Genomic DNA, 27,735 nt, shown 5'->3' on the forward strand with positions numbered 1-27,735 from the left:
CTACCCAGCTAGTCATTCTATCATAGAAGGCTATCAGGTTAGTCAAGCATGATTTCCCCTTGGTGAACCCATGCTGACTACGTCTGAGCACCTTCTTGTCCTCCACATGTTTGGAGACAACAGCCAGGATGAGCTGCTCCATGACTTTTCCAGGGGTGGAGGTGAGGCTGACTGGCCTGTGGTTGTCTGGGTCCTCCTTCTTGCCATTTTTGAAGACTGGCATGACATTGGCTTTCTTCCAGTCTTCTGGCACCTCCCCCGTTCTCCAGGACCTTTCGAAGATGATGGAGAGTGGCTTAGCAATGACATCCGCCAGCTCCCTCAGCACTCTGGGGTGCATCCCATCAGGGCCCATGGATTTATGGATGTCAAGTTTCCCTAGGTGCTCTCTGAGCCAATCTTCCTCTACCCAGGGCAAGTCTTCCTCTCTCTGGGCACCTTCTCTGGTTTCTAGGGTCTGGGATTCCTGAGGGCTGCCCTTGGTAAACACTGAAGCAAAGGCATTCGCTAACTCTGCTTTTTCAGTGTCTTTCGTAACCAGGGCACCCATGCTGTTCACCAGCGGACCCATGTTTTGCCTAATCTTCCTTTTACCAATGATATATTTGAAAAAGCTGCTCTTATTATTTTTAACATCTCTTGGCAGATTTAATTCCAATTGTGCCTTGGCTTTCCTTGTCATATCCCTGCATTCCCTGGCAACATTCCTATATTCCTCCCAAGTAGCCTGTCCTTTTTTCCACATTCTGTATAGTGCCTTTTTCTGTTTGACTTTTGCCAGCAGCTCCTTGCTCATCCACGCAGGTCTCCTGCCCCCTCTGCCTGACTTCTTACTCAAAGGGATGCACCGCTCCTGAGCGTGGAGGAAGTGCTGCTTGAATACTGAGCAGCTCTCTTGGGCCTCCCTTCCTTCCAGAGCCCTAGCCCATGGGATTCTTCTGAGGCAGTCTCTGAAGAGGCCAAAGTTGGCCCTCCTGAAGTCCATGGTTGCAAGGCTACTTACAGCCCTGCCTTCTCATTGGATCCTGAACTCCACCATCTCATGGTCACCGCAGCTGAGGCTACCCCCCACCTTCACATCTCCAACAAGTACCTCTCTATTTGTTAGTACGAGGTCCAGTAGCCCACCTCTCCTCGTCGGCTCCTCCACAATCTGTGTTAAAAAGTTATCATCGACGCTCTGCAGAAGCCTACAGGTCTGTTTGCGCCTGGCTGTGTTGTCTTTCCAGTTGATGTCAGGGTAGTTGAAGTCCCCCATGAGAACCAGAGCCTGTGACCATGAGGCAACATCCAGCTGACTATAGAAGGCCTCATCAACCTCCTCATCCTGGTCAGGTGGCCTGTAGCAAATGCCTACCACAGTGTCTCCCACATTAGCCTGCCCTTTAACCCTTACCCACAGGCTCTCAACTCGATCATCATCCACCCCCAGGTTGAACTCCATGCATTCCAGTTGCTCTCTCACACAAAGAGCAACTCTACCACCTCGCCTTCCCAGCCTGTCTTTCCTAAATGGAAGGAAGGCTATGTGCTCTTTATAATCAATTTTCCTTTCCTTTTCCTGTTTTAGTTTGACTGTATAGGAATTCTTTTGTGTCAGATTTTCAGTTCTGCAAGAAAGACTAATCCTGTATGTAGTTGACACAGTGTTGAAAGAAATTTTCCTGGGTTTTGATTTTTTAAACCCATTAACAATCACCATTTTCCCAGCACTATACACTTTTGAAAATGTTTCCATTAAATATTCCATTCCAATATTAATAAAATAATAAACTCTTTATTATCCTTCTGCTTATAACTTGATGTCTTAACATCAAAATAATCTCTAATAAAATTATACATAGTATTTAACTATATGAAACCAAGTCGTCATGTGCATGAGCCTAGTAACAAAACTAGATGTGAGTGTAGATGTTTCTACAATCTCATTTGGAGTTGTAATGTCTTTTTGGAGCCATAGAGTAATAAATAATTTACAAGCTAATGGCTTCCCCCTCTCCCTAGTAACCATGCTTAAAACTGGAAACATTTCATCTGGTCTGGATTTGTAAAACTTTTGGTGTGAAGAAGATTTTACCTGTCTTTCCGAGTGTGTGTGTTTCTGTAGAAGATGATACCTTAATAAAACAGTTTCTGATACAATCTTTGCATTATGACAGTTATCATATGGTTAATCAGAAATAAAATGAGAAAGGTCTATACAAAGATCTTGACATGGGCAGAAGGCTAAACCTTCCCAACCACCTGTGCTCGAAGGGGCTCTCCCTGCTGGAGGAATTCCTGTGTCCCCTGCAGTGGCCTTGTCCTTGCTGTAGCATCCCCACTACTGAGACTCAACCCCCAGCTGCTGGGAGTCTATGGACAGAGGGAGGCAAAGCACAGGGACAAAACCAAGCAGGTTTCCATCCTCCTCTTCCATGTCATCATCTTATGGAGAAAGCATAGCTTTTGGAAATCCCGCTCCAGGCTGTAAAAATCATGATGCAGATTCTAGAAAGGGAGGATACTGAGGTCCACATTTAGAAGGCACTTACATATGTGCCCTGGTTGATGTTTGTGAGTCTGTAGGACTTTTGACTTTTTTTTTTCTTTTTTTTCTTTTTTTTTCTCACTATGAGGCATATATATATATTTTTTCTACGCTTCTGGTTCAGTGTCAGAATTTCATTTCTGTGCATATTTCTGCACAGCAGGGCATTCTCTTTTCTCACCCCCTCACTCTCCCAAGTTTGGTGATCAAACTGTAGAAGCTTCTAATTTAGTGTTTATATTTGGAAAAACAGCTTAGAACTAAAGCAAGTGATTTTTTTTTTAAAGGACAGTTGTTCCTTGTGGGTAGGGGATAGTGGGGATAAAATTTACTCGCTACTTACTAGATATGGTCCCAGAAACTGCAGTTAGTTATTAATTCTATAGTAGAAATCAACCTGATCCACCAGGTGTCGGGGAGGGTAACATGCAGGAGAGCAAGCATATACATAATTTGACATTTGACAAATGTACTTAAAATTGCATATTGATGACCTGTGTCATTTATACCCAATTGCATACTTGGAATTAAGAAAATAAGACCTATTGTCCTACAGCTTCTTTCAGTCTGCTCCCATGAGACCATCCCTTTTATAGTTTCTAGTTTCTACCTAAATCTCACTGATCCATTGCCTGGATCTGCAATTGGATTTACTTGGATCTGCAGCTGCTGAAAATGCTCCTCGCAGAAAAGAAATCCAAGGCCACAGGGTGAGAACACCCATTTTTCATAAGCTGCCACCTACCACTGATTTATACATTACTTTTTTTTTTAGCATTGATATATATATATAATGTGAAAAGAAGAGGAAAAAAGTCATTAATATTCTTAAAGCTAATGCCCTTGTTTGTGGCATACTGACAGTGTGGAGCTGTGAAACAGTTATAGGAATGAACTCTTAAGATACTATACAAAGATACTAAGGGTCTAGAATAGCCAATTGTGTATACAACTTCACCTATACTAGTGGTACAGGGATTATAACAACTGTGTTCTGGCCCGGAGAACATGGAAGGAAATCCAAACCTGTATAAAGGATCTGGAAAGAGCCCGATTATATTTTTTTTCCCTGTATGTATCTTTTTAGAACAGGAAAGTCCTGAAAAGCATGGCAAAATGAGAATTTTTTTCTTGTGTTGTAACATGAGCAAGTCCCAGCACTAAACATACTGTAGAAGTAGCAGCTACACAGATACAACATGATATTTAAACATTTTGTGCTTAATGTACTCCTCACATCTTTATCTTCTGAGTGTGGCAAAGTTCTCAGCAGCTGTGGTAAACCCAAAGTAACAGTAACACACATCATCCACAAGGTATGGTCTAACTCATGCATCCAGTTTTCCAGTGTAAAAAAAAAGGCATTTCCTTTCATCCCTCTTTATAAATATAGCATCCCCTCACCTTAGCTTTCCAAGTGCCAGTTGTAGTGTTTTGCCATGTGCAGACCTGCACCTACTCATGCTCCTTGAATATCAACCAAATACACTGAAACTCTGTGTTCTAACTCTGTAAATGCCAGTTAGATGGCTCTCACACGGCAGAGGAACAAAAACGATGGCAGCTCTTTGCCTCATGCAAACTTGAAGCCTCTCTTTGATCTCTGTTTCACTCAAACTACTTGATTCAATTGGGCTGTTTTTCCTGCTTCATAAATTTCCCATTCTCTTGCTCATCCCTGTTATGACGTATCCAGTAGGAATCTGTTGAGGAAGGGACTCGCTCCTACACTGAGCAGCAGGAGAAGGGTAAGGGAGAAGTAGGGGTAGTTTAGGTCAGACACATCTTGACTCTCTTTGCATAATACACTGTAGCAATACAAAACCAAATCATTTCCAAGTCAAAAAGCAGTGCCCTTATATCACTTCTTTGACCATTTCCTCTCCCCCCCCCGCCCCGCCATGATAAGGCATATTAGAAGGGCACAATTCAGTTGCTGCTGGTCTCTGCTGCTGTAAAACAGGGATCTACCCTTCACAATTTCCTAAGCTTGGGGACACTAGGTGAGAACTTGAGGTCAGTGATATAATTTTTTCTACATGTATAAAGTAACTCTGGACCTATGTTTTCAACTACTGATGTCTTTCAAGGACGATGTTCAGCTATCCCTTCATCTCTGGCAAGAGTCTAGGTACTGGATCATTTGGACACTGATCAAATGTCCAGATCAGATGAGATGCTGTTGTCTGCACCATTAGCTAGAGCATGCCTTAACATGCTAGCTCTATATGCCAGAAAGGTTTTTCCTGATAGCCTAGATACAATGCAGAGTGCAGGCTTGATGATATGGAATTACTGCAAGGAGGCCACTGTGAACTGAGAAAGCTACAGTATGGGCAGCACGGTTGGGGAAAAGCAAAGAGAAAACTGGGAAATTATATATATATATATATATATATATATATATATATAAAACATTGTCAGTGCATTTTTATATGGAACAAGTCTAAGGGGCTCTTTTTCAGTAGGCCAAGCTAAGGATGGGCTGCCTTCTGTAGCCTGGAGTCTCTGGGTGCTGCCCGTGGTTTGTAGTCTTCTCCAGATCCAAGATCTACTGTGTTGTGATAGTTTGTAAATTTCTGAGGTAATGGAAACTCCTCTGTTGATGAGCGAGTCCTGCGTCCAAACACCCTCTCTTGCAGCTCGGCAATGTCGTTTCTGATGTCTGCCATCATTAGCAACAGGAAGTCAAATGAGCCTGGTGGGCCCTGCAGTCACAAAGCAGGGTCATTAGTAATGTTGTACTTAACTCATAGTTATCAAAAATGTTGATATAATTACCCTTGCAGGGGTAATTCAGTAAAACATTGCTTCATATTGGTTGCCTGAAATAAAAGACCTCTCCTTGAGTCAATCTGCTCAGGAAACAATCTTCAGAAGGCAAATGTTTTTGTCAGACAGAGATAAAATACTTAGCTCTTTTGTTACTAAACATTTCCTTCACTGTATCTTTTCCCTAGCAGCATTTTAATAGCTCCCAGGAACAAAGGAGATAAATCTTGTAAATTGTTTCTTTTTAGCTGACTTCATAGTGAAATATAGTGTTCAATACTGGGATCACCCTGTTGCCCACCTTGCTAAAAATCCATTCTATCAATTAGAAAAGACTGTAAGAAGGAAAAATCTAAACAATTTCACTTGAAAATAGACTGTAAATTTCCACCCTTCTCCAGCTAACTTGCTCAAAGTCAATATCTTGCCAAGACCCCAGAGAGAGACTAAGGGTAGGTTTTTGAAAGGTTCCAGGTTTCAGGCTAAGAGTGATAATGTTGGGTGGACAGTACGAACTTGCACTCTGCATAGGATCTCATGCCACTGCCTTCTGACTGTGTCCCACCGCTGTTGCAGGGCAGAGACACACTTATTCCCTTCAGCGTGACACCCTGCAAGGGAGGAGATATGTAGGCAAATGGATTTGATGAAAACAGGATACTTACAGGTATCCCTTTTGGTCCTGGTGCTCCTCGCTCCCCCTGTAATCAATACCACCTCAGTTAGTTTGCTGTGGCTAAAGGAAACAGAAAAAGCACAGTTTGCCTTAGCAGACACTCTTACTGTCCCCAGGCCAAGAGGCCTCAGCTTACACTAACTCTGCTTGCTAAGAAAAAGAAGATCTTGAAAGTAGTCCCTAATCTCTCAGAGGTTTACAGACCTCTCTCACATTGAGAACCACTGTCCTGAAGTGCATTTTAAGGGAATGAGCGCCAGGATTTGCATGGCCAAACTCTTTGTAAGTGGATGTCTTGACTCCTTTTTTTTTTTTTTTTTTTTTTCCCAGCTGCAGTTCTGAGGCATTTTTATGTAGCCTTCATATCCAAAACCCCTGTCCTAGCGAATTGCAGTATCCAGGTTTATGGGCACTGCAAAGCGTATGCTTGGCCAAGCTCTGACTGTTTTTAACTTCATGTAAGACTTGACTATTTCATCTGATCAAAATAGATAACAGATGTCTCTTTGAATGAAACAGAGACAAAATCCAGAGTACTGGAACTTTTGCTCTCTGTGCTTTACAGTCATGGGGAAATAAAGATTATCTTCATGGGCAAAATGCATTTTCTTTGCTAACAGGATTTAAAGACCTGGCCCAACAACAGCACTACTGTTTGCAGAAGTCGGAAACAATAAAGCTACTATTAAAAATAACTCTGCTACAATTACATGATGCATTACACCTGCTGGAAAAATGCTAAGTAAACAGGCAATGTTGAGATTTTGCAGACCTACTCTGGTGGGCCATTGTGAGGATAATGGGTGAAAACCATTTATGAGGCCTTCTATAGTCAGCTGGATGTTGCCTCACGGTCACAGGCCCTGGTTCTCATGGGGGACTTCAACTACCCCGACATCAACTGGAAGGACAACACAGCCAGGCACAAACAGTCCTGGAGGTTCCTGCAGTGCGTTGACGATAACTTTTTGACGCAGGTTGTGGAGGAGCCAACGAGGAGACGTGGGCTACTGGACCTCGTACTAACAGATAGAGAGGGACTTGTTGGAGATGTGAAGGTGGGGGGTAGCTTCGGCTGCAGTGACCATGAGTTGGTGGAGTTCAGGATGCAATGAGGAGGTGGCAGGGCTGTAAGTAGCCTTGCACCCATGGACTTCAGGAGGGCCAACTTTGGCCTCTTCAGAGACCACCTCAGAAGAATCCCATGGGCTAGAGCTCTAGAAGGTAGGGGGGCCAAGCTGGTTAGTTTTCAAGCGGCACTTCCTCCACGCCCATCAACAGTGCATCCCTTTGTGTTAAGAAGTCAGGCAGACGGAGCAGAAGACCTGCGTGGATGAGCAAGGAGCTTGTGGCAACACTCAAGCAGAAGGCGACGGTATACAGAACGTGGAAAAAAAGACAGACCCCCTGGGAGAAATACAGGAATGTAGTCAGGGAATGCAGAGATGCGACAAGGAAAGCAAAGGCACGGTTGGAACGCAATCTGCGAGGGGCCCAAATAAAGGATGTTACAGAAAGGCTCCCAAGGCTTGTCCAGGAGTCTGACTATTACTCCCTGGTCCTGTTTCATGTGGGCACAAATGATGCCATGGGGGAACTGAGGGATATCAAGCGAGATTTCAGAGCCCTAGGGATGGCCGTCAAAGGTATGGGAGCCCAGGTTGTGTTCTCCTCTATCCTACCAACGAGGGGAATGGATTCAAGGAGGAGAAGGCGGATATGGCAGATTAACAACTGGCTGTGCCGCTGGGCTTGGCAACAGGGTTTTGGCTGCTATGACCATGGGACTCTCTTTTATGACCACCAGCTAGTGGGGAGTGATGGGAACCATCTCAGGAAGAGGGGCACACATCTCTTTGCCAAAAGGCTGGCCAACCTGGTTAGGAGGGCTTAAAACTATACGAGAAGGGGGAAGGGGAGTGTCACACAGACACAGCAATCAGTATCACACAGCCAAGGTCAGATGGTGTCCAGCAGGAGTATGGTAGTGGGGAAGTGAGGATAGGATATGATTATAGAGGGTCCTCTTTCACCCCTCCTGAGGAACTTGCAGGCTCGATCACTTCCCTGAAAGGCCTGTACGCCAATGCGCGAAGCATGGGGAATAAGCAGGACAAACTGGAGATCTGTGTGCAGTCCCAGCGTCATGATCTCATTGGAATCACAGAGACATGGTGGGATAGCTCACATGCCTGGAATGTTGCTGTGGAAGGCTATGTGCTCTTTAGGAAGGACAGGCTGGGAAGGCGAGGTGGTGGAGTTTCTCTTTATGTGAGAGAGCAACTGGAATGCATGGAGCTCAACCTGGGGGTGGATGATAAGCGAGTTGAGAGCCTGTGGGTAAGGGTTAAAGAGCAGGCTAATTTGGGAGACACTGTGGTGGGTGCCTGCTACAGGCCACCTGACCAGGATGAGGAGGTTGATGAGGCCTTCTATAGTCAGCTGGATATTGCCTCATGGTCACAGGCCCTGGTTCTCGTGAGGGACTTCAACTACCCTGACATCAACTGGAAGGATAGCACAGCCAGGCGCAAACAGTCCTGGAGGTTCCTGCAGTGCGTTGACGATAACTTTTTGACACAGGTTGTGGAGGAGCTGACGGGCCCCCTGGGAGAAATACAGGAATGTAGTCAGGGAATGCAGAGATGCGACAAGGAAAGCAAAGGAACGGTTGGAACGCAATCTGGCAAGGGATGTTAAAAATAACAAGAAAAACTTCTTCAAATATATTAACAGCAAAAGCAAGATCAGGGAAAATGTGGGTCCTCTGGTGAACGGAATGGGCACCCTGGTTACAAATAACACAGAAAAAGCAGAGTTGCTGAATGCCTTCTTTGCTTCGGTGTTTACCAAGGGCAGCCCTTTAGAGCCCCAGGCCCTAGGGACAAGAGAAGAAGCCTGGAGAGAGGAAGACTCGCCCTGGGTAGAGGAAGATTGGGTCAGAGAGCACCTAAGGAACCTCGATACCCACAAATCCATGGGCCCTGATGGGATGCACCCCAGAGTTCTGCGGGAACTGGCGGATGCCATAGCTAAGCCATTCTCCATCATCTTTGAAAGATCCTGGAGAATGGGGGAGGCACCGGAAGACTGGAAGAAGGCCAATGTCATGCCAGTCTTCAAAAAAGGCAAGAAGGAGGACCCAGGCAACTACAGGCCAGTGAGCCTCACCTCCGTCCCTGGAAAAGTGATGGAATGGCTCATATTAGCCATCGTCTCCAGGCACACGGAGGACAAGGAGGTGCTCAAGAGTAGTCAGCATGGATTCACCAAGGGGAAATCATGCTTGACTAACCTGATAGCCTTCTATGATGGAATGACCAGCTGGATAGATGAGGGGAGAGCAGTGGATGCCATCTATCTTGACTTCACCAAGGCTTTTGACACCGTCCCTCACAACATCCTCCTGGGCAAGCTCCGGAAGTGTGGGATAGATGAGTGCACAGTGAGGTGGATTAGGAACTGGCTGGATGGCAGGGCCCAGAGAGTGGTGATCAGCGGTGCAGAGTCTAGTTGGAGGCTTGTAGTTAGCGGTGTCCCCCAGGGGTCAGTCCTTGGTCCAGTCCTGTTCAATTTATTCATCAATGACCTGGATGAAGGCACAGAGTGCTCCCTCAGCAAGTTTGCTGATGACACAAAACTGGGAGGAATAGCCAATACCCCAGAGGGCTGCGCTGCCATCCAGAGGGACCTGAACAGACTGGACAACTGGGTGGTGAAAAACCCCATGCAATTCAACAAGGGCAAGTGCAAGGTCCTGCACCTGGGGAGGAATAACCCCAGACACCAGTACAGGCTGGGGACCGACCTTCTGGAGAGCAGCTCTGCAGAGAGGGACAAGTTGACCATGAGGCAGTAGTGTGCCCTCGTGGCCAAGAAGGCCAATGGGATCCTGGGGTGCATTAAGAAGAGCGTCTCCAGCAGGTCGAGGGAGGTGATCCTGCCCCTCTACTCAGCCCTGGTGAGGCCACATCTGGAGTACTGTGTCCAGTTCTGGGCTCCACAGTACAAGAGGGATGTGGAGCTGCTGGAGAGAGTCCAGCGCAGGGCCACAAGGATGATCAGGGGCCTGGAACATCTGCCCTATGAGGAGAGGCTGAGGGAGCTGGGCCTGTTCAGCCTGGAGAAGAGAAGGCTGAGAGGGGATCTAATCAGTGTCTATAAGTACCTCAAGGGAGGGAGTGCAGAGGATGGTGCTGGTCTCTTTTCAGTGGTAGCCACTGATAGCACTAGAGGTAATGCCTGGAAACTGAAGCACCAAAAGTTCCACAGGAACTTAAGGAAAAATTTCTTAACAGTGAGGGTGACAGAGCACTGGAACAGGCTGCCCAGAGAGGTTGTGGAGTCTCCTTCTCTGGAGATCTTCAAAACCCGCTTGGACGCAGTCCTGTGCCACGTGCTCTAGGTGACCCTGTGTGTGCAGGGGTGTTGGACTAGATGACCTCTAGAGGTCCCTTCCAACCCTAAGCATTCTATGATTCTATGATATCCTGATGACCTATTCTGACTTGTGACTGTCCGTTTCTCTGATCTTCTGCTGCCACTTCAGCTCTGGTACAATGGATTGCTGGAGAGCATCTGGATCCGACGAGATGGTTTCTCCTGGAGACCCTCATTTGAGGAGTTTGCTAAAAGGTTTGTTAAACCTTTAGAAAGTTCCATGTTAAATATTGTCAGAAAAGTGACCCTAGTAACTGTAATTGGGCAGAGAATAAAATTATCTTTAAAGTTTACGTGCCTAAGACTACAGGGTTGTTTGCTATGGAAGACTGAGAAAGACACTGGTTTATTGTTATTTGCTGTGTGTGTGTTAAATGGATTAGCATATCAAGCATATATGACTCTTACCTTACTGAATTGGTGACCCTGCGTGTGCAGGGGTGTTGGACTAGATGACCTCTAGAGGTCCCTTCCAACCCTAAGCATTCTATGATTCTATGATTCTATGAAAACAGAAAGAAAAAGTAAAGCAGGAACAAATATACTGGGAGGAACATAGGAAATTGGCACTGACTCTAGGGGAAAGAGTTGGACACTTCTGATTTTCACCTAGACAGTAATGAGCTGCAGGTAACGGGAATTTGCAAGACAGAAGTCTAATGAAATAGGCTGAGGCATCGAATTCTTAATGGAAAAACCAAAAGGTCTCTGCACAAAAGAAAGGGGGCTGCTTGTCAGATATTCTGTACTATTTGCAAGACTTGAGAACTGAAAGCAGCCCATATTAGTGCAGAAGGAAGACATGAAGGGATGGGGCAACAGGACATAGCGAAATAAATGAAAGATGGTAAAAGGGAATGATGGCAAATATGTAGTGGGTCTCTCTAGTGAGCCTGCACTTCACATCCACATGTGCCCACATTGTGGAAAACAGTAGCTCTCCTCACCTTGCTACCATCTCTCCCTGGGGCTCCTGGAGGGCCCTGCAAGAGAAAGAAAAGTGTTCACAAGAATTTGACGTTATGGAGCTCAGCCCAAATATGCAATGCATAACAGGAAGAGAGAATACTGACTACGGGGCCCCATCTGCCCTGCTTAATATGTGATATGTCTGGAGATGGTCCCATAGGTCCTGTTGATCCCTGAGGGCCTGGCTGTCCAGGAAGTCCAGGAGGCCCAGGAACTCCTTGACTCCCTTTTGGTCCTGGAGCCCCTGCAATCAACAGCAAAGGTTACCTGCCAGGTAAAGCATTCAGGACACTTCATCAGTGCAAGCTGTGGGGACTGATGGCTTTACTGAACCACCTAATGATCCAGTCACCTTAACACCCCCAAACCACAAATCTGTAACAACATAAGCAACACAGCAGTCATTTGAGACAACATTACTTCCTGCCACAGGGACTGCATGACATCTTCAAAAAGCAATTGAACTTGGTGTAATGAAGAAGCCAAAACTACCACTGCCATGGTTAGGCATACAGACTGGGAATGAAAAGCAGAAATGCCTCATTTTCACACAGAGAAGAACAGAGCAAAGCAACTCATCTCACATCTTGTAAAGAGAAAGCTTCAGGGAACTTCTGGAAAAGCTGAGTCAAAGAAAGACATTTGCACATGTCTGGCACAGAAGCAGTGCTTGGTCATGGACTGGGCTTCTGCGCAGTGCAGGAGCTAATGTAGGGCACTGTTCTTCTGTTTTGCTTCATATAATTTTCAGCTTCTATTGGTTCATCAGAGAATGCTACATTTGGGAAGCATTCAGCCAACAAAGTATATGTTTAGATCAAGCAAAATTCTACAAAAAACAAAACAGAAATTCAGGGACCTGAAACAGTATTTGCACAAAACAAAACTCCATAAGGTGTCAGTACCTGAGCTGCTTTGTAATTAGAGGGGAAAACATTTTTTCTTCATATGTAAGACAAACAAAGAACACAAGAAATGAAAGACAGAGAGTAAAGACAGTTCAGGAGGCAGAATAATTATGGCAAGGATTTTCAAAAGGAGTACAAGCAAGTTCAAGGATGAACCTCTCTGACTCCTCTTCTTAAAGACCTGGCATTGCGAGGAGGAGGAAGAGCTCAGCACAGATGATTTTCAGGCAGAAGGGATACTTCTACAGAACCTTGGACAGATCAGGTCAGGGGGAACCAGATGGGAGCCATGCAGGACAGGCCTGCGTTAGACAGATTGCAAGGTGCTGCACTGTGTGCTTCAGAGCACACTCCAGCAGCACCACACTGGCCTTGCCCTTATGATCTACTGTCGACTGAAGATACTCATCCTCCAAGAAAATGAGATAGAGGCTCAAAAAAGCAAAGCAATACTGCAAAAGTGGGAATAAATGGGGATCAGTTCAGTGGATAGTAAATCAAACCTGGCAAGGAATATCAGCTAGTCCTCCCTGAGAATATTCCTGAAACCCAGAACATTCCTTGGATTCAATGCTAACCTGAAATCACTTCTTCATTCAACAAAGTTGCAAGTCTTTTAACATCTCTGGCCTCAGGTTGCAGAGTGGCTGACTTAAAGCTTTAGGAATTGTGTGCTTTTCTGATTGCTTCAACCTATAGCTAAGCAAAGTGCAAAAGGTGTGAGTGGAGTTTTCTTTTCAGATTCTTTTGAATCTGAACACAATATAAAATTTAAAAAATGAATCCTTGCAAAAGCAGATGAGGAAAATTAAAATGATTGGCACAAAACCCTGCAAACCAGCAGCACCTTTTCTGCTCTATTAATGGCAGTGAGCTAAAGTCATAGGAATTCCTGAAATGAAATGAGGAATGCTTAGGACATATAAAACGTAAAAAAAAAAAAAAAAAAAAGGAAATAATAATAATAAGAAATATTAATAGCTGAAGCAGCTGAGATATCCCAGAGAGAAGAGGAAATATAATACATACAGGACAAACACAATTTGCATACAAAGAAATACAGGGAGACTAAGAAAAAAAACGACAGTTGACAGAAGCTGACCATAATGACCAGAAAATTTTTATTTTATAAATTAAGTACAGATACAAATATAATAAAGTACAAAAGACATGAAATTCTGTCACGATGGAAGATTGAAACCTATTTGTATTTACCCTCACATCTCTCCAGTCTCTATCTTACCTGGAGGGCCTTGTTGGCCAGGCTGCCCTGGAGGGCCAGGGATATATGCATTTGATGCAAGCACTTTTTCACCAGTGATTTGCTTGCTAAGATCAGCAGCATTGTTTGGTAGCAAAGCAACCTGCAGAAAACAAAAAGCACTGTAAGCCCTCTCATTCAGCTGACTAAATTACATTCCTCATTAAGCTTTCATGTGGACAAATATTTAAATACCGTAGGAATATATAAAATCCTTATTGGTATCCATGATTATACCAACACAGATTTAAGAAGCCCAGTCAGGACTGTGGTTCATATTACACCAAGCTATGTAATGCAGTGAGGAAAAAAAAAAAGAAAAAAAAAAAAACAGTAATGTTTCCTGATCCTAGCAAAAGATCAAAGTTCAGCAGCTATACTCATGGGCACACTACTGGAGAACAGCTTTTTTGCATCTTTGCATTTTGATCCAGAGTATTCTGATCACCCATAATCCTTCACTGAAGTCTATCAGGCTTTCAGACTATCAGAAAGCATGTGACTGTGTTGAAACCTGCAACGGCAATAACTCCTAGCAGACTCTGTTTTCAAGTATGTACAAAATTTCTTTAAACTCTTGCCTTATTTTATTGTCCCAAAGAAAACTCAGTCTCTCACCACACATCTCTTTTGTGGGATTGCACTGATGGGACCTTCTTGTAGGTAATCAGCACCAGCTGGGGTGCTTGGGAACCTTACTGTCACTTGTACATCTCTCTGACTGACCTCTATGCAGAAATCTGATGAGAAAACACTGTCATGGAGAGTGACAGCCTACAGCTCCTTTCCACAGGGTACTTTAAGTGACCTACAGAGAGAAGTAGAGTTTTGTAGACCATACTATTCAACCAAATAGATGTCTGGATCTGCTCTGCAGAAAAACGTCAAGGCAAAAGCAAACAAGAAAACAAACTGCATAGAATGATTTGAAATGCCATAATCCATTAAACATCAGGTCCGATTACCCAAATTGAATACATTTAATAATAAATGTATTTAGAGACATGCTGCAAACCTTTAATCTCCCCAGAGTCAGTGCAGGGGAGATGTCAAGCCAGGAGGCTGCTCTACAGCCAGAAAAGAAGATAATTAGTGGTGAATGGTCACACATAGAGTTGGGAAACTTATCCTGCCAGATAGAGTTAAAGAAATATTTCTCCAGTACCATGGCAAATCTATCCCTGGGACAGCTTTGTTGCTGCCCTGAATGAATTCGTTCACTGCATAATTCCATGCACGGTTTTCATGGGAGAGCTGCATACTGCTGTCTGATACTGCTTTTAGTCACTTATTTGGAATTCCCTGCACTGGACTGTTCTCGAAACTCCTGCTTTTTTTCTGTAATTATTTGGTATACACCCACACAATATTTGAGGTTAGAAAGGAACTTTGGAGATCATCTAGTCCAACCTCCCTGCCTCCAGTCTAATGTTTGTAAAGCAGAGTCAAAATAATAATGGTATGTAGTTGCAATACATAGAGCAATCTATGTACTTTCTAGGGCAGTCAGTGCTGTTTGCAGTTTTGGGCTGCATATACAGAGAGTTTTAAAGGAAGCAAAAGTAAGAAAAAATGCTGGAAATGCTGAAGCAGTTCTTGGTGACATTTCTGAAACACATGGTTTGATTTTTCATACTAGAATTTAAAACACGATGACAGGAATACAAAAATTTATCATCCATTTGTGACTCAGGCTTTGGGGGGCATTGATGTTCCAAAGATGAAATTACTGAGCTACAGACAATGTACATGACGTTTTAAGTCTTACAGGAATTTGGTAGATTCACTGCAACCCCCTGTGGAAATCAGAGTAGGATGAGTTCAGTACTTCACAGAAGCCCCCCAAAGTGTTTCTTAGGTCATGTGGTTACTCCTATAAGCCTGTCCACAAAGAATCACAGAATGGTTGTGGTTGGAAGGGACCTCTAGATATCATCTAGTCCAGCCCCACACTCAATGCTCTGGGTTGTGTCTTTTACGTTGTCATCTTTGGTTTCCCAAAGAAAAACAATTGCTTAATTTACCGATGATTCTGCAGCTTTCAGAGGCAACATCCCAGCCACTGCACCACAGATCGAGAAGTGGGGATGTTGAGGCTAACAACATGCCCTAGGCTGAAAAGAAAAATTCAGTAACTGGGAGCTCTTGCAGCCACATTGCCTGGGGATGGCACAAGGAGGCCAGCCAGCCAGCTCCAGTCAGAGCACTACAACGGCACGTTTCCCTGGGCTGCATTCAGACTGTCTGGAGTGGGATCCCGATCTGGGGATTTATTAGTATCCCTGCTGATAAATAAATGCCACTTACTATATAGTCCCTGTCATGAATAATGCTTCAGATTATGCTGCAAATGGCCAGGCTGGAGTAGAAAGATGCATTTAGTGGCAAGGACTCAGCATGAATAGGATTTAAAAGCGTATTCTGTTTTGCTGCTTAAATAAGATATTGACTTGTTCCTGCCAGCAAGGCTATTCTAACAAATAATTTAGTGAGCTAAAAAATATCAAATAGCTGCTGTGAAAGCATCTACGCATGCTTCCCCACTGAGTCAGCTGGACTTGAGATATACTCTGCAAGTGCCGGAATACCCAGGCTCTGGTCTAGCTCACTACTTTTTTATATCTCATGGCCAACAAATGGCTGCCACATGCACTGCGGCCAAACCACATGTTTTTGATGTTGACTCAAATCCTCTTGGAGATTGGCTATATTCATTGGCTTATTTTCTATTTTACCTTTTCGCTGAACCAGGATCTTGGTCAAGAGTGACCTTGGCTTTCTCCATCCAGAGCTTCAAATCTTAATAGTACTTGGAAAATACTTTTTTCCATGTGTGTGCAAATATTTGTGAGTGTAAGTTTTAAAGGAAGACAGTGATGGAAACTTGACCCCCCCCCCCCCGCCCATGTTCAGTGTTGCATGCTGCATCTAGAGTTTTGGGCAGTTTCTAGGAAATCTGTGGTCTAGGTGATTCGGACAGTCTTTCATAGGAGTGATGCCAGGTGTAGATTTCTAATTAAGAATCATGTGTGCAGAAGGCTCCAAAAATACTCCAATTCCAAGTGCTGAACTGACCACTTGATTTTTTTTTTAATTGTTGGCTCTGTAAGCATGTCAGTTATCCTTCCCCTAGTTTTCCAAATTTTCACACTTTTTCCTGAAAGGGCTGAGATCAACTTAGCCCAAACATTCCTCTAGCATGTCATGAGGACAATTCATCCCACTGGATAACTCCTGCAAAGAGACTTTTTGCTTTCTAATCCTATAACTAATGTCTCCTAGAACTGGAATCTATGGTCCTTTAAAAAGTACTAGTGCCATCACCTCTATCCTTTAATTCAGCAGCTAGTGCACACTCCAGAGGCAGTATGGATTTGAGTTCAAACCCCTACTTGTCTGAGGGCACCTACCACTTCCAGAAACATACCCCAAGTCCCAGTCACAGCATTTTCTGTAGCAAATCCCTCTCAGACTCTTCTGCTAAACTTCCGTGAATTCAGTCCATAAGTTTCCATGAATTCTTGCACAAACTGTGGTTCCAGGTTCCTCCCTGGAGGTCAGTGCAAGCTACTCAGCCTCACTTACTGTGCCTGGACAGACTGAGTCTCAAAAGCGTGGCTTCTTTTGTAAGCCATGTGGTATCCACTAGCATGATAAATTTGAAAAACAGAACTTCCATCATACATGGTATTCTGTCCTTCCACATTTGTCTTCACAGGATTTCAGAAAGCAAACATGATATTTTGAGATTTTTGAGATAAAAAGTATTCCAAAATTTCAATGTATCTCATTTTAGTGAGATTCTTTCTTCCTAATAAAAATGCACTGAATGAATACTATTAAATGTAGCAAGTGACTATAGAAAAATGTGCATTGACATAGCGAAAATAAGTGAACACCCTAGGTGAAATGATTGCAGCCAGTAATTGCTTAGAAACATCCCACAGAACATTTCTATTCCAGTGACGCTGAATGTTCTGAAGAAGATATCACCATAAAAAGGCATTTAATCGTGACATCTGCACTTGGCTTTCCAATTCCTGGAGTGGGTCCCTAGGTTATTTCAATCCTACCTAAGTAAGTGCAAAAGTGTGGGAAACTGAGAAACCATGAGAAACTGTGGGAAGCTGTGGGAACGGTGAAAGTTAGGAATAATGGATTAGCAGATAGAGAAACCTAAAACATAGGCTGGACGCACCGATCTCTGGTTGGTTACCTGCTGGCCGTTAGCAGGATTGGACCCAGATAGCAATAGAATCAAGGAATTGGCTGGAGGGAGCACGTGATGCTCAATAAAATGGCTTCTGGCTTCTGGTCCTAAACTTAAGCCCCTGCTGCTTCAATGCTCCCACAAATGGCACCTGAACAGGGACCGAGATAGGCGACCGGGGAAGATTGTGCGGTGGAGAAAACTCGACAGGACGGATGAAGGACAACATCTACACGGCGGCAACTGATAAATGGTAACGAAGCGCTGAACCACAGGGGAGTGCGAGCCTCGGAAGCTCCGGCACTGGGAAGTGGGAACCTTGGAAGCTCTGGCACTGGGAAGTGGGAGCCTAGCTGTCGAGGACAATGGGGGGGATCCATGACAAAGGAGCAGGAAAAGTTGCTGCAGGCTGTGCAGCATGTTTTAGATAGGTCTGGGAGAGGTCAGCATATCCTGTGAGAACGGAACATTATGTTTCTGCAAAACTCTTACACCCGTGGTGCCCCGCGGCGGACGGCGGCCCGCTGGGCTCATGGTGGCCGAGGGCGCCTCGCGCGACTTCACACGGGATCTGGCACGAGGCTGCCCCTAGCCCGGGGCGCTGCCATTGGCTGCCGAGCAGGGCCGAGTGGCTGCTGGAGGCGGAGCCGCCACCGCGGCGTGGGAAGATTTCGAGGAGAGACACTCCCTACGACCAATCCGAAGAGAATCCAGAGCGGTCGGACCTTAAAAGGAAACGTGTAACCGCCCAACCCCTTGCTGGTATATAAACCCTGCGCGCGGCACCAGGGGGGTCCTTGTGCAAGATTCCCCCTTTGAGGGTGAGCCGGGGACCCCAGCTAGCTGGTAATAAAGCTGGATCCTGCAATTATGGGCCTCTCTGCTCTTCTCTCGCTCGTGGGTTGGGAACTGGACTTAACATTTTGGGGGCTCGTCCGGGATTCCACCCTGCCGGCAGGCAAAGACTAAGAGACGCCCAGGACAGCTTAAGGTAAGCAGGATAAGCGGGCCCGAGGGGAGGCTGGCGAATGCCTAGGTGGACGCACCGCAGGGTGGCCAGCCAGGTAGTGTGGGAGACGTCCCCACTACCCCGTGGTAAAATGGGGGTGAAAGGTAAACCCCGTGGTGGAAGGGCAAACGGGGGTGAAAGGTAAACCCCGTGGTGGAAGGTAAAAGAACGCGCGCAAAAGGAAAAGCAACAAATTTTGGGTGTTGTGTGTGTGGAATTGTTGTCTGTCGCTTTATGTACTGCTGTTGCTTTATGTGCTTTGTGTCTCTGTTTTCCTCAATCAAATATCGCTTGAAATGGGGGAAAGACAAGCTACCCCTCCTTCTTTGTTCAGCATTAATTGATCTTTTAGCAGCTGTTAAAGATTCTATTCACAACAGAGGAATGGGAGCGGATCCTTTCGGAAGAACGGAAACTTGTTCCGGGGGTGGATGGGAGACCTACCACCCAACAGAACCTGATAGAGGAAGGATTCCCGTTAATGCGACCCCCGTGGGATTTTGACCAGGCGGAAGGTAGGGAGCGTCTCCGAGTATACCGCCAGACTCTGATGGCCGGCCTCCGGGCGGCGGCACGCAAACCCACCAACTTGGGTAAAGTTAATGCGGTAAGGCAGGAGCTGACTGAGAGTCCAGCGGCATTCCTGGAGCGAATATTAGAGGCATTTAGACAATATACTCCAATGGACCCCTTGGCAGAGGAAAACAAAGCAGCCGTCATACTGGCATTTGTAAATCAGGCAGCCTCCGATATTAGGAGAGACTGCGAAAGGAAGATAGGGAATTCCAAGCGAGGGAAAACCGGCGTAACCAGAAAGAATTAGCGAGAATCTTTTAGGCTGGCAAAGGGAAAAAGGAGGCAGGGAGAGAAGTGCAGGAAGGTGGGGGAGGAGAGAGAAGGAGGCTGGAAAGAGACCAGTGTGCCATATGTAAGGGGAGGGGCCACTGGAAGAATGAGTGCCCCAAGAGAAGAAGAGGAGGGGCTGGTGGGAAGCCAGGGCCTTTTAACTACAGACCCCAAACCCAGGTATTACTGGCAGGGGAGGGGGAAAGTGACTGAAGGTGTCGGGACTTGGCTCCCTTCCCCGAGTCTTGGGTAACGTTGGAAGTGGAAGGGAAACCAGTAGGATATATGGTAGATACAGGAGCGGAACACTTGGTATTGAACGAGGATAGGGGGAAGCTAACAAAGAAAACCAGTTGGGTGCAGGGGGTGAATGGGGTTAAATCTTATCAATGGCCCACAAACTGCCGGATGGATCTAGGTACTAAGCAGGTTACTCACTATTTCATCTATATACCGGAATGCCCGGCACCCCTGTTGGGAAGGACCTATTGACCAAGCTACAGGCTAGAATATACTTTGAGGAAGGAGGGGTGAAGGTTAGCGATGGGGAAGGAAACCCGCTACATGTACTGACTATGCAATTAGAGGATGAGTACCGGATATATCAGCAAAGGGGGACAGGGGAAATACCGAAAGAAATGGAAAGGTGGGTGCGGGAGATTCCAGAAGCATGGGCAGAAACGGCAGGAGTAGGAGTGGCTAGTCACAGAGTCCTGATAGTTGTGGAACTGAAACCAGGAGCGGAACTGGTCCGAGCCCGGCAATATCCTATGACAAAAGAAGCGAGGATGGGTATAACCCCTCATACATTTTTGCTTTTGAATGGGCACCAGGAATTAACGCTGTTGCAGTATGTAGATGACATACTTCTGGCAGGAACAACCAAAGAGGAATGTGCAAGGGGCACTGAAGATTTGGTTAGGGAACTGGCTTGGCTAGGACATACAGCCAGTGCAAAGCAGAACTCATTGCTCTTACAAGAGCCCTAGAAATGGCAGAAGGGAAAAGATTGACTGTATACACGGACAGTCGCTATGCGTATGGGACTGTGCATATACATGGGGCCATTTACAAGGAAAGGAGATTTGTAACATCGTCGGGAAAAGAGATTCGGAACAAGCAAGAGATACTTCACTTATTGGAAGCCATACATAAACCTAGAGTGATAGCTGTGATCCATGTCCCAGGGCATCGAAAAGTGAGGGACCAAATCAGCAGAGGGAATCAAGCGGCAGATGAGGCTGCAAAACTGGCCGCGCGTGAACTCATCGGAAAAGAAGTAAGTAATGAGATGGCGCTAAACCTCCCTCCGCCGGGAATGGGCCAGTTGCTGCCAACTCCAGTATACTCTGAAGATCTGCAGTGGATAAGGCACAATGGGAATTTAAAGAAAGGAGAAGATGGGTGGTACTGAGGTTTGGATTCCACCTTGTTATTACCACAGACTTTGGGAGAACAATTATTAACTCAGCTGCACAAGTCAACCCATCTGGGAGAAAGAAAAGCAGCTAAACTCTTGGAAACGGCTAAACTTCAGTTCCACAACCAGGGGGCGGTAGGCTGCAGAATAATAGAGGAGTGCATAGCGTGTCAGGTGATGAAACCTGGAAAAAGGGCAGGACAACACCTGGGGGTCAGGGAAAGGGGTTGGAGACCTGGAAGGTCGTGGGAGGTAGATTTCACCGAAGTCAAACCAGGAAAATACGGATATAGGTACTTGTTGGTTATGATAGGCACCTTTTCGGGTTGGGTAGAAGCTTTTCCCACTAAGTGTGAAACTGCCCAGGTGGTAGCCAAGGTGTTGTTAGAGGAAATAATCCCACGCTATGGGGTCCCGGAGGTTATAGGATCGGACAATGGACCTGCTTTTGTGGCAAGTACCATTCAGAACTTAGTCCAAATTTTGGGGACTATGTGGAAATTGCATTGTGAGTAAACGAACTTTAAAAGAGACCTTAACAAAGTTGGTAACAGAGACTGGCAGGGGCTGGGTGACACTCCTTCCCTTTGCTATTTTCCGGGTACGAAACACGCCCTATGTTCTGAATCTTGCCCCCTTCGAAATCATGTATGGGACTCCACCTCCGGTGTACCCACTAAGAGAAGGGGAAAGGAGAATTGAACCGGGACCAAAAGATAATGCTTCAGGCAGTCCAGGCCATATATCAAGTACATAAGGATCTATAATCAAGGAAAAGGGCCTATGGAACCCATGCATGATCTTGAACCGGGAGACCGGGTATGGGTAAAAAGGCATCACCGAAAGTCATTAGAAGCAAAGTGGAAAGGACCTTATGTTGTGGTTCTTGTAACCCCCACTGCTCTAAAGGTTGACGGAATCGGCTCGTGGGTACATCGCTCGCATGTGCGAAGGGCATCCCCTCCAGAACGAGAGGAAGCTGAGAAGTGGGAAGTTGAGCAGAATCCTGAGAACCCCGTAAAGATCCGCGTCAAACGACAGAATGCGGCATCTCCTGGTCCTAGTTCTGGTGACTCGACTGGTAACAGGGGGAAGCCCTCATCGACCTTATAAATGGACTCTGGCAAGGTGGGAGGATGGGCAGGTGATACAGACAAGGTGATTGGCAAGGGACGTTAAAAATTGGCAAGGGACATAAAAATAACAAGAAAAATTTCTTTAAATACATTAACAGCAAAAGGAAAATCAGGGAAAACGTGGGTCCGCTGGCAGACGGGATGGGCACCCTGGTTACAAATAACACAGAAAAAGCAGAGTTGCTGAATGCCTTCTTTGCTTCGATGTTTACCAAGGGCAGCCCTTTAGAGCCCCAGGCCCTAGGGACAAGAGAAGAAGCCGGTGGAGATGAAGACCTGCCCTGGGTAGAGGTAGATTGGGTCAGAGAGCACCTAAGGAACCTCGATACCCACAAATCCATGGGCCTTGATGGGATGCACCCCAGAGTGCTGAGAGAGCTGGCAGAGGTCATATCTAAGCCACTCTCCATCATCTTTGAAAGATCCTGGAGAACAGGGGAGGTGCCGGGAGACTGGAAGAAGGCCAATGTCACGCCAGTCTTCAAAAAAGGCAAGGAGGAGGACCCAGGCAACTACAGGCCAGTGAGCCTCACCTCCGTCCCCGGAAAAGTGATGGAACGGCTCATACTGGCTGTTGTCTCCAGGCACATGGAGGACAAGAAGGTGCTCAAGAGCAGTCAGCATGGATTCACCAAGGGGAAATCTTGCTTGACTAACCTGATAGCCTTCTATGATGGAATGACCAGCTGGATAGATGAGGGGAGAGCAGTGGATGTCATCTATCTTGACTTCACCAAGGCTTTTGACACTGTCCCTCACAACATCCTCCTGGGAAAGCTACGGAAGTATGGGATAGATGAGTGCACAGTGAGGTGGATTATGAATTGGCTGGATGGCAGAGCTCAGAGGGTGGTGATCAGCGGTGCAGAGTCTAGTTGGAGGCCTGTAGCTAGCGGGGTCCCCCAGGGGTCAGTCCTCAGTCCAGTTCTGTTCAATTTATTCATCAATGACCTGGATGAAGGCACAGAGTGCTCCCTCAGCAAGTTTGCTGATGACACGAAACTGGGAGGAGTAGCCGATACCCCAGAGGGCTACGCTGCCATCCAGAGGGACCTGGACAGACTGAACAACTGGGCAGTGAAAAACCTCATGAAATTCAACAAGGCCAAGTGCAAGGTTCTGCACCTGGGGAGGAATAACCCCAGACACCAGTACAGGCTGGGGACCGACCTTCTGGAGAGCAGCTCTGCGGAGAAAGACCTGGGTGTCATGGTGGATGATAAGTTGACCATGAGGCAGCAGTGTGCCCTTGTGGCCAAGAAGGCCAATGGGATCCTAGGGTGCATTAAGAAGAGCGTCTCCAGCAGGTCGAGGGAGGTGATCCTGCCCCTCTACTCAGCCCTGGTGAGGCCGCATCTGGAGTATTGTGTCCAGTTCTGGGCTCCACAGTATAAGAGGGATGTGGAGCTGCTGGAGAGAGTCCAGCGCAGGGCCACAAGGATGATCAGGGGCCTGGAACATCTGCCCTATGAGGAGAGGCTGAGGGAGCTGGGCCTGTTCAGCCTGGAGAAGAGAAGGCTGAGAGGGGATCTAATCAGTGTCTATAAGTACCTCAAGGGAGGGAGTGCGGAGGATGGTGCTGGTCTCTTTTCAGTGGTGGCCACTGATAGGACTAGAGGTAATGGCCACAAACTGAAGCACCAAAAGTTCCACAGGAACTTAAGGAAAAATTTCTTAACAGCGAGGGTGACAGAGCTCTGGAACAGGCTGCCCAGAGAGGTTGTGGAGTCTCCTTCTCTGGAGATCTTCAAAACCCGCTTGGATGCAGTCCTGTGCCACGTGCTCTAGGTCACCCTGCGTGTGCAGGGGGGTTGGACTAGATGATCTCTAGAGGTCCCTTCCAACCTTAAGCATTCTATGATTCTATGATTCTATGATCTATGTACTCTAGCTCCTATTAGCCCGTGTCTGAACCAAAAGGCATATTATTTCTGTGCTAGTTCGAATCCGGGGAAGGGGTGTTGTAATAGCCCCAATCAGTCATATTGGGAATGTGTGACCATTTCAGCGTGGGACTACCCTTCACAGATTGATAAATACTTAAGGGTAGAACGGGGACCAAGGGGCTGTAAGCCTCAAGGATACAGTCCCCACGGGAGAATCAAGTATCCCTATAGCAATTGTAAATATCTAATCCTCAATGCTACAAGCCCTGAGGATCCAGGGTGGAGGTTGGGGAAAACATGGGGGGTCGGATATTGGGAACCAGGGACAGATAGGGGAGGCGTAATTCTTATTCGGAAAGAAGAAGTCAGGTCAGAACGACCTATAGGCCTGAACAAGGTATTGAAGGAGTCTAAGGGACAAAAAGACAAAACCAGAGGGAAAGCGGGGGGTTAACCACCCGTAACCCAGAGGGCTCCGTATCCTCCCCTCGGAGGGATGACACTACCCAAGTCCCTGGGTTTGGGAAAGAGGGGACTGGTGACAACGCTCTCTGGAAATTGGTTAGGGCTACCTACAACCTCAGCACTATGGATAGTCCTCGTCAGTGCAAATGGGAAGACAGGAAGGTAAAGGTATCCCACCATAGAAAGATGCTTTGTGAGGTGGAAGTGGAAGTGATCAACAGGACAGGAGGTGAGAAATGGGCAATACCTCAAGAAGGAGGATGGTGGATATGTTCTGAAACAGGATTAACACCCTGTCTCACCTTAATGGTGTTCAACGAGAGCAAGGAATATTGTATACAGGTTTCAGTAGTTCCCCACATATTGTATCATCAGGAAGAGAGTATGTACATGTTGTTTTTATGCAGACCACACGGGGGTGGTCCAAGATTCACTGGCCAAGGTTAGGGAGGGGCTCGAAAAGCGCAAAAAAAGAGCGAGAGAGCCAACAAGGATGGTTCAAAACTTGGTGCAATCAATGCCGGTAATAATCCTACTCCTGACCCTGATGTTAGGACCTTGTATCCTAAATCGTGTAATAGAATTTGTAAAGGATCGGGTGGGTACTGTACAATTAATGGTGATGTGACAACAATATTTAGATGTTGACGACCAAGATGAGAAGGAATTCTCAAAAATGAACAAGGAGAAGGGGGGAATGTGAGAACGGAACATTATGTTTCTGCAAAACTCTTACACCCGTGGTGCCCCGCGGCGGACGGCGGCCCGCAGGGCTCATGGTGGCCGAGGGCGCCTCGCGCGACTTCACACGGGATCTGGCACGAGGCTGCCCCTAGCCCGGGGCGCTGCCATTGGCTGCCGGGCAGGGCCGAGTGGCTGCTGGAGGCGGAGCCGCCACCGCGGCGTGGGAAGATTTCGAGGAGAGACACTCCCTACGACCAATCCGAAGAGAATCCAGAGCGGTCGGACCTTAAAAGGAAACGTGTAACCGCCCAACCCCTTGCTGGTATATAAACCCTGCGCGCGGCACCAGGGGGGTCCTTGTGCAAGATTCCCCCTTTGAGGGTGAGCCGGGGACCCCAGCTAGCTGGTAATAAAGCTGAATCCTGCAATTATGGGCCTCTCTGTTCTTCTCTCGCTCGTGGGTTGGGAACTGGACTTAACAATCCAAACCGGGGATTTGATTTGTCTTTTAAAATGGGGATTAGATAATTTTGACGCTTTAAGTGAGACAATAATATGTGATCCCGGGGCTTGGGATGAGTTCGGTGCAGTTTTGTGGGACTGGGCTACCCGAGGAGACTTCGCGGCATCATCACTGTTGCGCTCGTGGCGTATTGTATGTGAGGCATTGCGAGAATATGCGGTTACATCAGAAACAGGGATAGAAGCGAGCACACTCCCCACCTCCCCCACCCCCTCCAAGCAATTCAAAACCTCCACCTTTGTCGAGGACTGCTATCCACCAATGTATACTTATCTGCCCCCCCCCCCCCCCCCACCCGCCAGGCTCGGGTCTCCACACACAGCCTCCCATCCCCCCGGACGGTGGATTGAAGGAGGTTGTGATGTCACCACCCGTGGAGCCGGGCGGGGATAGTAAAAATGAAAGAATCAAGAATCCGTGGGTGACAGTTAGGCGTGGGGCATTGCAGGACGGTGATTTTGATATAGGAGAGGCAGCAGGGCAGGAGATGGAGGATACCACGGGCGATCCGTTGCAGATGCTTGCCCGGGCTTATGTGTCTCTTGCCGCAACTCGGTCGGCAATGGGTTCCGGGGCTTGCTATGCGTGCGGACAGATGGGTCACTTTAAGCGAGACTGTCTGTGGCACTGTAAACAGCCTGCGGCACCGGGACCCTGCCCCCGCTGTGGAAAGGGAAGGCATTACGCACATCAATGCCGCGCTTTAGCTCATCGATGGGTGATCTTTGCCTAAGGCGGGGGGGGGGGGGGGGGGGGGGGCGGGGCGGGGGGGTGTGTGCTCGCATGAATGCACAAATAATGCACGCCACCGACATAGATCCCGAGATAGTGACATAGATCCTGAGATAGCGGCTCCCGTGAATTTCACCTGGGAACCACCCCCGAAGCAGAGCGAACAGTAAAGTGGACCACCGCTGATCCCCAAAAGGTTCCTTTGCGGGTCATACAGCGAAAGGAGGGACCAGTTCTAGTATTGAGATCAGAGGGGTCGGGCATCTGGGTAACACCTCTGTTAATCCTCTCACCCAAAAAGCATGGCAAGTGCTCAAGTCTCAGCACCACGTCCACCACAAAAGGTGCGTACTGGGGATCCGATAGCCCAGGTCTATTGGCTGACCCAGATACAAGCAGAACAGCGACCAATGTGGTCCGCCCAGCTAACACCTGGGGCGACCAAGTGCACAATCGTGGGTTTAATGGACAGCGGGGCCGATGTAACAATTACTGCGCAGAAAGATTGGCCATAAACATGGCCGACCCAAGCCACGCCCCTGGAAGTCATGGGAGTGGCAGGCGCGGTAGCTCCGCTCGTCAGCTCCCGCTCCAGTTTGATTGGAGGTCCTGAGGGGCGGGTAGCAACTCCACGCCCCTATATCCTGCCTCTTCCTGTAATCCTCTGGGGCTGGGGTGTTCTTGGCCAATGGGGAGCGACTCTGCATTTTCCCTAGGGGCCACTGACGCGCAGCTGACTCTCGCCCTCACGTGGCTCACGGACAAGCCAGCTGCGTCGCGGACCAACTGCATCGAGGACCAACGCGGACCAACTGCATCGAGGCCACCTTCGGCCGTTCACCAGCCCGTGGAACACACCGGTGTTTGTCATTAAAAAGTGGGAAATGGCGATTATTACAAGATTTACGCAAAATTAATGAAGCCATGGAAGATATGGGAGCCCTACAGCCAGGGTTGCCATCCCCAACCATGATTCCAGCGGATTGGTGAATAAAAATAATCGATCTGAAAGACTGTTTTTACACGATCCCATTGAATCCTAATGACTCCGACAAATTTGCTTTTTCCGTACCGAGCATAAATGCAGTGGAACCGCACCAACGGTGTCGGTGGACAGTACTGCCGCAGGGCATGAAGAATAGTCCTACCCTGTGTCAGTGGTTCGTGGCAAAAGCATTGAGCCCTGTGCGGGTACAGTACAAGGATGTGATTATTTATCACTATATGGATGACATTCTAATTGCCTGCAGCACAGCTACGGAGCTAGA

The 27,735-nt window shown here is 47.0% G+C and overlaps 1 protein-coding gene across 1 annotated transcript in view; it reads right to left on the reverse strand.

Annotated features, from left to right (window-relative positions):
- Positions 1-5,004: 5,004 nt before the first annotated feature.
- LOC148591516 (collagen and calcium-binding EGF domain-containing protein 1-like) overlaps positions 5,005-27,735 on the reverse strand; it is an 89,188-nt gene continuing 66,457 nt past the window's right edge. Inside the window, exons 7-11 of the mRNA XM_088537437.1 lie at positions 13,539-13,659; positions 11,492-11,631; positions 11,366-11,401; positions 5,968-6,003; positions 5,005-5,238 (exon numbers count right to left, since the gene is read on the reverse strand). Of these exons, the coding sequence (XP_088393563.1) occupies positions 5,005-5,238; positions 5,968-6,003; positions 11,366-11,401; positions 11,492-11,631; positions 13,539-13,659 (567 nt within the window). The remainder of the gene's footprint in view (positions 5,239-5,967; positions 6,004-11,365; positions 11,402-11,491; positions 11,632-13,538; positions 13,660-27,735) is intronic.

Source organism: Tinamus guttatus, unplaced genomic scaffold (assembly GCF_059628265.1).
Source record: "Tinamus guttatus ecotype Peru unplaced genomic scaffold, ASM5962826v1 Tinamus_guttatus_pri_ptg000770l, whole genome shotgun sequence".
In the NCBI taxonomy this organism is placed as follows: domain Eukaryota; kingdom Metazoa; phylum Chordata; class Aves; order Tinamiformes; family Tinamidae; genus Tinamus; species Tinamus guttatus.